At 35.1% G+C, this 10,376-nt stretch overlaps 1 protein-coding gene across 2 annotated transcripts; it reads left to right on the top strand.

The window, feature by feature from the left end:
• Window positions 1–5,963, top strand: LOC125809035 (nuclear poly(A) polymerase 3). 2 transcript variants are annotated; one of them, XM_049488709.1, is made up of 10 exons: window positions 1–301; window positions 387–464; window positions 1,001–1,108; window positions 1,482–1,544; window positions 1,627–1,788; window positions 1,977–2,090; window positions 3,758–3,820; window positions 3,924–4,226; window positions 4,369–4,533; window positions 5,338–5,963. In XM_049488709.1, the coding sequence occupies exons 1-10, from the start codon at window positions 83–85 to the stop codon at window positions 5,560–5,562; spliced, it is 1,500 nt and encodes a 499-aa protein (XP_049344666.1). In that variant the 5' UTR covers window positions 1–82; the 3' UTR covers window positions 5,563–5,963. The 2 variants fall into 2 exon arrangements, with proteins under 2 accessions (XP_049344666.1, XP_049344667.1); XM_049488710.1 differs by lacking the exon at window positions 1–301 and having other exon boundaries at window positions 381–464; window positions 1,242–1,544.
• The last annotated feature ends 4,413 nt before the right edge of the window (window positions 5,964–10,376 follow it).

The following is a 10,376-nucleotide window of genomic DNA, read 5'->3' as shown; positions in this document are numbered from 1 at the left end:
TCTCTAATAAGGGTTTTTGTTTGTTTCTTTTCCCTTACCTTTTCATACTTCATCTTCTTGAATTCCAATTGAAGATTTGTGTATGGAATTTGGGCATATTGAAAGGCAACAATTGGTTGATCCTCGACATGTGAATACATATCTACCCCGATGGTCAATTGGGTTGCGTCCAAACTCGAATCTTGATTATCAGGTAGGCCATTTTAACCCCCTACCCCCTCTTGATGGGGTTTTGGGTTTTGGGGGAAACCAAGATGGGATTCTAAGAATGGAGATGGAAAGGTCAATGTCACTCTTTCAGGTTAGCAATTTTTTTAAGTGTTGATCAAAGTGTCAACTTTCATTTGCTCAACTTTCTGATTAATTTTGCCTTTGTTTATAAGCAGATTATGGGCGATGAAGGTTTAGTGCCTTCGCTAGAGGAGGAAATGAAAAGGAGAAATGCTATTCACAAGCTCAAAAAGGTGAAAATATGTTAATCAATTGGAAGAAGTGTGCATTTTACTTGGGTGATTGAGAAAGTATCCTTTTTATAGGTTTATGGAACTCATCATATTGCAAGAAAAGAACTAGCTAAAGTATTAAGACAAGATAGTAAATTAATATGTAAAATAAATGTGCCAAAGAATAAAGAAATGGGAAGAAAACAATAGAGCTAAATAACCTTAATAAATCTGTTGGATTTTTATTAACCAAATAGATTTGGCTTTGCGCTATATTAGATTTGATAGAGTTTCTTTCTGTTGTTTTTACTACAATAGCAATTACACCTCAATCCCAAACATGTTGGGGTCGGCTATAAATCTTCACTGATCTCAATCCAATATTGTATAAAATAAAAATTAAGAGTACCAGAATTTTTTATAATCTTTAATGATGTATAAATTTCTGAAAGGTTAAACATCTCATCGAAATGCATAGTTGTTTTCCATTATGTAAATTCTGTAATTGGCAAGAGTTATTAACTCCGTTACATTATTTGTTCATTCTCATTTATCAGATAGTGAGGGAATGGGTTCAGACAGTGGCTTACCATCATGCTCTTCCCAAAAGATACCTCAGGTTTGCCTCTGGCACAATATTGACATATGGATCATATGGTCTAGGAGTAAGTCTTAATTCATTACTTGACAGTTTCCTTTCTTTTGTTTGGTTGGAGAATGCAGTAGTATGATGGCAGATCTGTGGGTAATAATTTGTGTTCTTGTTATCAACTGACAGTTTCTTGTTGCAAAATGCAGTTTCAAGTTGAAAGTCTTTCTAAGAGGGAATGTACTTTCAGCGACACAACATTAAAACTGACATTTGTAAATATGGTTCTATTTTAACCCGTAACTGAACACTACCTATCCATGCCCTGGGAGATTGCAATTTTACTGTTTACTTCTCTCCCACTTTTAATATCACAGCTGCAAGTTGATGCAGAAAATACTTTCAAAGTTGCAGTTTCCTCACCGTCTGACTTGTTTTATTCTTTTCAGGTTCATAATTCAGAGTCTGATATTGATGCATTATGTGTTGGACCGTGCTTTGCAACAATAGAAGTGAGTCCTTTTCTTATTAGCTTCTTTGAATCTGGTTGAGGTTGTGCATATTTTGATGGGTATATCCTTGTGATTCATGTAGGAAGACTTTTTCATTGTTCTGCGCAACATTCTCGCGAGCAGACCAGAAGTATCAGATATCCACTGTGTCAAAGGTGCGAAGGTTCCTCTGATGAGATTCAAATTTGATGGGATCTCTATTGATCTTCCATATGCACGGCTAAAAGTAATATCCATACCTGAGGTGAGTTTACCCTTATATTGTTGTTATTGTGATTGATGGTCAGTCGTTTGAGCAACCATATAAGTCACCACATCTCAACCAACTCATTTGCAAAAGAAAACAAAGATTTCTTAAATGTCTCTCTCTAATATTATATTATTTCTGAATGAAGTGTCACATCATATTAGCTTTTTCTATGCTATGACCAGGATGTGGATGTATTCAATCCATTCTTCCTGAAGAATATTGATGACAAGAGTTGGAAAAGTCTGTCTGGTGTTCGTGCAAATAGGAGAATTCTTCAACTTGTGCCAAATGTAGAGGTAAGTAATACTTCTTAATAGTTATTCCTAGTATGGTTCACTTAACTTTTTCAAAAATGAAAGCTTGAGATTGTAGTGATGTACAATTCTGAGTACTGAACTCTTACCAAAGTCCTCCATGAGTTCGATTATGGTCATTTGGAATTAAGAAAGAGGTTACTTAGGGTCTGTTTGGAAAGCCACTTGGTAATTGTAATTGGTGTAATTACTAGGGTAGTAATTACCAGCCTAGTAATTGGTGTAATTACTAGGGACTAATTACCAGCCTAGTAATTACACTGTCTAGTAATTACACTGACCTGTTTGGTTGTCACAGTGTAATTACACATGTCCTGTTTGGATGCCACAGTGTAATTACACATGTTCTGTTTGGATGCACAATTGCAATTATAAAATTATAATAAATTTTAAAAATAAAAATTAATTATTTAGAATTTATACTAGACAAATAAAAAACTTTATAAATGACATTAAATTAAATATTTAAGATATATATTCTTGTTTGAAAATATATTAATTAATAAACATATTTTCTGTACTACTATTATGAAAAAATAATTGATTTATATTTTTTCAAATTAATATATTTCAATTGAATTGATCGTAACAACTAAAAGTATGAAGTTTCTACGAATATCGTAAAATGCATGTTTGATAAAATGAATAATATATAAATAAAATGTCATAAATTATTAAATGTTTGACAAAAATATAATCTATCAAGTCTAATTAAAAAATGACATGCAATGTAAATTCAATATTACTAAAACAAATGAAACTGAAAATATAACATTAGTTATAAATTCAAAACAAAAAATTTAACATAATACTCTTATAATAAATTTCAACATAGCAATAAATATGATTTATTTTTATTTTTTTCTTAATAAAGAAAACGTAAGTCTATAACCTTACTTAACAATAAATTCTGTTTTAATTTAAAAATTAGAATACTAATAAAATTATGCTAATGAGAAAATAAGCATGGCATAAAGAAATAGATAATACGAGAAAATTACATAGAATCATGTAAAGTAAGGTTGAGAACAAGAAGAAAATGAAATATAATAATATAAAATAAAAAATAAACTTTTACAAATTTTTAGAATAATAAAAATAAAAAAAGAACTTAAAATAATAGAAGTAAAAAAAATTAAAACAAAGAAATAAAAATAGATATAAAAAAAAAGGAAATTAAAAAGTAATCAGGTGGTAATTACACCAGGTAATTACTAGCAATTCACAGCCTCTGCCTGTGAATTGTAGAGTGTAATTACCTCTTGCCAATTACACCAATTACCTGCTGACCAAGTAATTACCTGTCCTTCCAAACAGGACAAGACAATGTAATTACACCAATTACACCAAATCCAATTACCAAATTACCAGGGTGTCCTTCCAAACAGGCCCTTAGAAACTTTTAGTTAGTTGAGAAATTAGTCACTATCAAATTATTGAGATATGATGTACGGTGGAGAACTTATTTGAAGATACTCTAGTAGTTTGAACATTTTTACCTTAGCTACTTACCCACAAATTTAGTTGAATAAGCCTGTTCTGGTTTTGGGATATTCTTGGGTTGTGTCAGTGTGTTATAGGTTCTTAATTGGTGCTCATTAATCAGAATTGCCATGTCTTACATAGTTTTGTGGTGTGATATCCTACAGATATTCCAGGCAGTTCTGCGTTGTGTTAAACTATGGGCAAAGAAACGAGGAGTTTATGGGAATGTAAGGATTGTGAACTTTTTATCCTGCCTTTCTATTTTAAAATTTCAGCATGACCAACTTCATCTTGATCATGAAATAAAACTAATGAAGCAATTACCTGCAGTTGCTCGGATTCTTTGGAGGAGTTCATCTAGCAGTGCTTTCAGCATTCATCTGTCAAAGGCATCCAACAGCCAGTTTGAGTGCACTTTTTTTTATTTTCTTCAAAACATTTTCCTTTTGGCCTTGGCCGACTCCAGTAGTTTTACAAGATGGAGTTGCTTGGCCATTTATTCCCACGGATAAAGTTTTGTGGATGCCAATCCAGTTACCATGTAGCCCATATCAATTTTGTCATTCAAACATTGTCAGAAGTACATTTTTCAAAATCAAGAGTGAGTTCATGAGAGGGCATATGCTGACTAAGGTATGTGCCTTTTGGTATTAATTTATTGATATATTCTGTTTCCTAATTAAATCTTTAATGCTTCCTTTTCATCCTTTATTTGTGCTTGGTCCTTCTTGTTCCCCTTCCTTTCCCTCCTCACTACATGTCATATTCACTGCAGGATATGTTAAGGCCAGAATTTGATTGGAACATCCTGTTTGAGCCCTTTCCTTATCCAAGAAAATATGAGAAATTTGTCAAAATTTTCCTCTCAGCTTCTGATAAAGATGAGCTAGGTGACTGGGTGGGTTGTGTCAAATCACGCTTTCGCTGCCTAATTATCAAAGTATGTGACTTGCCAACTGACTTATTGTTTCTCTGTCGTTCAAATCTCTTAGCTTTTGTTAAACATGAATTATATATGGCTTTTTGCATATTTTCACCTCTAACTAGAAAAAAGAATATTTGGAAAGGTGACACAATGTTGAAGTTTTCTTTGGAAACCTGCTAAACTAGATAGATTTAGTATAATCCAATATGTTGTGGATAAGTAATTATGCTTTCTGGTTATACACTATCAAATCTTTGGTATGGGAAATTTGCATGCTAGAACGAACTTGATTGTATAATTTTATGTAATCCAATATGTTGCGGGTAATTGAAGTGATCATGTTATGTGGTTGACTTCCAATGATGCATGAAGAGATATGATTTTTTCTGTCGATCACAGTCGTTCTGGTACTGTGAACATGGTAGGTATTATATCACTGTGATAATGAAATTCAACATTTAAAAGACAATCACTCTTGTGTCTTTATTTTGGTGCATGATGACGACTATTTGAGAAATCTTTATGTAAGGTTTATGAATCAAGTCTTCTATCTAAATAAAGCGTTGGGGTACATATAGATCGCAAGATGCTAGTGGATTAGAGAAGTTTTAACAATACTGCTCCATGGTAGACTAGATATGTGATGAGAGTTACTTGATCCTTGATTTTCTTTCTTCCCAGTTTCTGGTAGTCTCTGCCTGGTTTGTCTGGCAATGCATAAAACAATCTCCTTTTACAAGTAATTCTATTTTATATATTATTTCTATTTCATGTTGTGAGTATTGTATTTTGAAGAAACCTTCCTTGCTTGGTTGGCAGCTGGAGGAGTTGTTGGGGTTTTGTGACCCCAACCCAACAGAGTATGCTGATGTTGATGCATCCGAGCCCAATGTCGTTTTTTATTGGGGATTGCCACCTGCTATGACCGATATGATAAATATAGGTCACGTGGAGGTAGAGTTCTTGAAGAGCACGAACAATGTATATCAAGGCCCAACTGGGAAGCTGAAGTTATCAATTGTGCAAGCTGATCAGTTACCTTAAAAGGCCCACTTTAATAGTGAGCTCCAGAGTGCAAAGCCATGTTGGAGGATTGTGAGGAGCAATCAGCGAATAGTTCCTGCATACTACAAATACCAACCCATCTGTGTCAACGGATATTTGACCACAAATGCATGTCCCGGGTACCCAAGTGGTGGGGGTTAGGCTGCTGCCGCCCCTTCTGTTGTTTTACACCTTCGTCGTTTGGTCTTCCACAGAGTGAAAAGGTTTAACACAGTTTGTATTCGTGGTCAGTACAGAGAAGAATGATGATTGTACATTTTGAGTTGTGTTACTTGTAAATCATCTCAGGGTGTAAATGCTTTTGCTCTTGAAAAACAGATTGAAGAAATGTACGCGTGTCCATGAAAAATGAGTCATATGGCACATATCTTGTTATTTGATGGATCAAGTGTTGAGACCTGTATTCTTTTGCTCCAGTCTTGCAGTTGCTGCTTTACTAGCTTGTAGTTGTCAAATTTATGGTAAAAAATAATCTCAATTAATGTATTGAACCTTTCTTTCTCCTCCTTCATTCACACCTTATGCTTTGGTGAGTAATGTAATAGGACAAGTAGTGCTATGGATGAGTGACGTTTGATCCATTTTTGGGGTATTTCTATGATTTCATACTGAATTGAGCCTTTGTGCTATGCGTCCTTTTAATGTACTCCCCAAATGTTCTCAATTTACTTTGTTTTCTCACATCGCAAGCCCTATTTTTTCTGATAGATTTTGAAGGTAGATGCTTTAATTGAAACCCTGCTCTCCTCTCTAGAGTACTCTAAGGTCTTCACTCCTTTTTGTTCTAACTAATTTCTCCCCAAGTCATGGATAATACATTTTAAAAAAATAATTTCAATATTAATAAAGTAAAGTTTTGAGTAATTAAATAATTATACATGAAATAAAAAGTATAACCTTTAATTTTTTGTAAATGATAAATGCGGATTATTTAAGTTGTCTCTATGTGATCTATATGTAATTAACATGTCGGCGTAGACAGTGGAGGAGCCAAAAATTCAACTAAGATGTGTCAAAATATATAGATGGAAATTCACTAAGAGGTCAAGAGGAGTTAATATATAGTATATGTATACATAAAATTCTTTTTACCTTGCTAAACAATGTAATTTTCCGCTAAAGGGGTGTTAATTGAGACCCCTTGAATACAGGTGGCTCTGCCACTGACTGTGAATGTAGCCACTAATGATTGTATTAGAATAAGTTGTCTATATTACACTCTTGGGGTACATCGCTTCTCCTAACTTGGCTACACTACCCTTACCGATCAATGCAAATTATCGTATCCTGACTTGTTTGTATTGAGGTCAAGACGATTGATTTAATAAAGAAGTTTAATTAGTCACATACGTTTTTCACACTTATTTTACTTTTATTATAAGTTACAAATATATAGTGAGTTATAACTTACTTAATACATCCTTGTAATTGATATTTCTTAGGTATGTTTCTATTAAGAAAATAAATAAAAATATCAAACTTACTATAAATCAACACCAAAGCTCCACACCACAAATTAATACTAACTAATAAAATTTTGGCTAACCTAGGTAAATAAATATTTTATTTTAGGCATTATAAATATTTTGCCAAGTTTCGTCGTCATCATTATATCAACACCTTCAAAAATCGAATCCATTGCAAACCTTATATTTTTAGATATATTTTGAAGGTTGATAAACTAAAACTCTCCTCTCTTCTGTATATTAAGTGTGAGTCCCTTGGACGACCAATGGTCTAATTTCATACTGAGTTCTTCCTTGTGTGACATGTCCTTTTCGCTCACTTTTCAAATGTTTTTAATTCACTTTGTCTTCTCACAACTTACCTTTCTGTTAAATTTAGGCAGACATTAGGTTTTTGTAACGATCTGACCGGGTTATTATGAGTAGGCCAGTAGTGAAGAGTTCGGGCCAAAACACTTTAAAGATAGTGATTTATTGCTTTGGCTAAGCCATCCTTAGAAAGAATCTGGGCTAGGTGAGGTCTAGGATCATCTAGAATTCAGTGGGGGGTGTTATGTTGAGTTTTGGTTGAGATATTATTGTAGCCAAGGCATTATGGAGTCCATAGGGCCTTTCCAAATCGGATTCGGGTAAGTAGAACTCCCGGAATTTATCTTGCTATGGAAGGTATGTGTTGGGACGTCAAGAGAAGGGGTTGTGTTGTAAAAATGGCCTTTTTCTGGAGTGGGAGTCTCTAATGTCTCGTTGAGCCTACTATAGCGACACTCAGACTGCTATAGCGGACGACGTCCCGCTGTAGTGACGATCAGACCACTAAAACATGGTAAATTTCTGCTATAACGACGCCGCTATAGAGGGATGGCCCGCTATAGCACGGTGAAAAAGGTTTTATGCAGAAACAACCCCAAAATCCTTAGTTTATGCACTTTGTGTTCTTGGACTTGGGAGGGGCAATTTTGGGCAGTTTGCACTCACTTTTCCACGGAATTCTTCGGTAAAGGTAAGAATTTGACTCCCTAACTTTGTACATTGATTCTTAAGCCTTAGAATCTAAATTAATCCTCGTAGGGGAGGGGGGTTTGACATGATTCCATGGTGGAAAAAACTCTAAGTTGGGGAAGATCATGAAATATTGGCTTTATTCCAGAGTTTTTAGGCCATTGTTTGATTGAATGTTGTGTTGTATTTGTTATTTTAGACCAAGAACAAGATAAAGCTTCACAAAGGGTTCAAGGTTCGCGATCAGACTTCTGAAGCAATTTCGTGGCACCTAGATAGGCTAGGTTTTCTTAATTGAGTAGTTAGACCTGTTTTCTACTGCATGACATTTTGTACATTGACGGGAGGTTTCATGCCGAGGCCTTCCGGTACAAAGTTTGTAAGGTTAAAAGTTGTTGTTTATTGTTGTTAGGGGGAGAAAAGATAATAACTAAGGGGTGGTTTCTCTAGGTCTTGATTGTTAATCTTGAGTTTCCTTGTTGGGGTGATTTGGTGTTAATGGTAAGGTTAGTGTTATGAAATTTCTAGGTTATAGCCATTTCTGTGACTTGTGGTAATCAAGGGGAACAAATGTGTGTTCATAAAAAAAGGTCCAATATTTGGCTATTGGTACATGCATACATGTGATGGTTGTATAATTCCGGTTTATGCATGTATGCATGTCTACTGCTTAGTAGTATCATTTGTGAAATGCATGGGTAGGGAGACATATGAAATGACATCACGTAGATAATATCATGTAACAAACTTGTTATTATGACTTGTGGTTTACAAGTTGTATTGTTCATTGTGCTATGTGATTGTGCATGATTTTTTGTGATTGTTAGTTGGCTCGGGTACCAGACTGGTATACTAACTACAGATGGCTTGGGTACTACACAGGTACACTAACTATGGATGGATTGGGTACCATGCTGGTACACTAACTGTGGATGACTCAAGTACCACGCCGGTACACTAACTATGGATGAATCGAGTACCACGTCGGTACACTAACAATTTGGGTTGAGTTTCATGAGAGGACTATGTATGTGCATTTGTGATCATGTGGGACACATTTCATGCATTGGTTGATTCGAAGTATTGTTTGATTTCATGATATTATGACTGAGAGTCTATGTGTCCGTGATTGTTGTTATATGTGATTGGGATGAATTATGGTATTGCGGGTTGTGCATATAAATCCAAGGTAATGGAATTCGGACTGTGTTATACTTGTGATTATAATTTTTTTAACTATTGAGTTGAGTTTAAGGAAACTCAATGCTTTAGTTGTTTTTAAACCGTGTTTCTATTTATCATGATGTTATTGATTTATTGAAATGGTGGTTGTTAAGTTAGACCGATGATTGGGGTCTGGTGTATGGTTAAGTGTGATTGGTCATGATTGTCTAGTATTTTTAGAACTTATTTGATAATGGGGATGTGAGTCAAGTGGGATGAGTTGGTTTAAGGCGCCAGTCTCATATGCCTTGTATTCATGAATATTATGTGGTAGAAGAGTTAGGCTATGATTTGACATTAGTGGTTGTTTTGTATTTGGGAATATCTATGTGATAGTAGGGTTAGGTTATATCTGATATTAGGGTGACATCACATGTAGGATTGGGAAGCCTTAGGGTGACATCACAGGTCGGCTTGGGAAGCCATAGGGTGACATCACAACTAGGTTTGGGAAGCCTTATGATGATATCATCGGTAGGCTTGGGAAGCCTTAGGGTGACATCACAGGTAGACTTGGGAAATGTCATGACCCGAAAATCAAGAATGATAACACTTATCTTATCCCACCAAGACCGGTGTAACACCTCGCATTTGGAAAAGGGAGAAAATATATTTTTGGGTTGTAGGCTGTGTTACGATTCCCATCTACGGACCATAGAAGCTTCTACGGGTCGTAGATGGCAACCATAGGAAGGGGGGAAATAATTTTTTCAAAATAAGTCCAGTACCCTTTGGTTGGTTCATCAGGATGGCCCATCATCCCATGTACGAGTCATAGACATGTCTCGTAAGTGAGTCCCAGACTTGGTAAATTTTTAAGAGGTCAAGTTGGTTTCTACCGTTGGTGTTTACGGGTCCGTAGACAGGACCAAAGGTTAGTCCAATTTCAAGATTTTTGAATCTTTCTATGGTTGACCAGTACGGTTCGTAGAAAGACCTATAGACCGGTAGGCCGAGTCTACAACTTCTTTTTAAAGGGGCTTTTGGGGATTTTTCCTAGTTATTTAATCCTATACTACGTCATTTTGCCTGTTACCCTAAGCCATATATAAAGCTTTAAAGCTCCAAATTACCCATTTTCAACTCATTCTCCTAAATTCCCTA

Source organism: Solanum verrucosum, unplaced genomic scaffold (genome assembly GCF_900185275.1).
Source record: "Solanum verrucosum unplaced genomic scaffold, falcon-dt-bn FXZP01000296.1, whole genome shotgun sequence".
NCBI lineage: Eukaryota > Viridiplantae > Streptophyta > Magnoliopsida > Solanales > Solanaceae > Solanum > Solanum verrucosum.
This window is presented reverse-complemented; position numbering and strand designations above follow the sequence as displayed.

Coding starts and splice junctions, on each gene's coding strand:
- LOC125809035 (XM_049488709.1), top strand. CDS start 83: ATGGAATTTGGGCATATTGAAAGGCAACAATTGGTTGATCCTCGACAT. Junction 1,789..1,976: donor AAGTAATATCCATACCTGAG/GTGAGTTTACCC, acceptor TGCTATGACCAG/GATGTGGATGTATTCAATCC. Junction 2,091..3,757: donor AACTTGTGCCAAATGTAGAG/GTAAGTAATACT, acceptor GATATCCTACAG/ATATTCCAGGCAGTTCTGCG.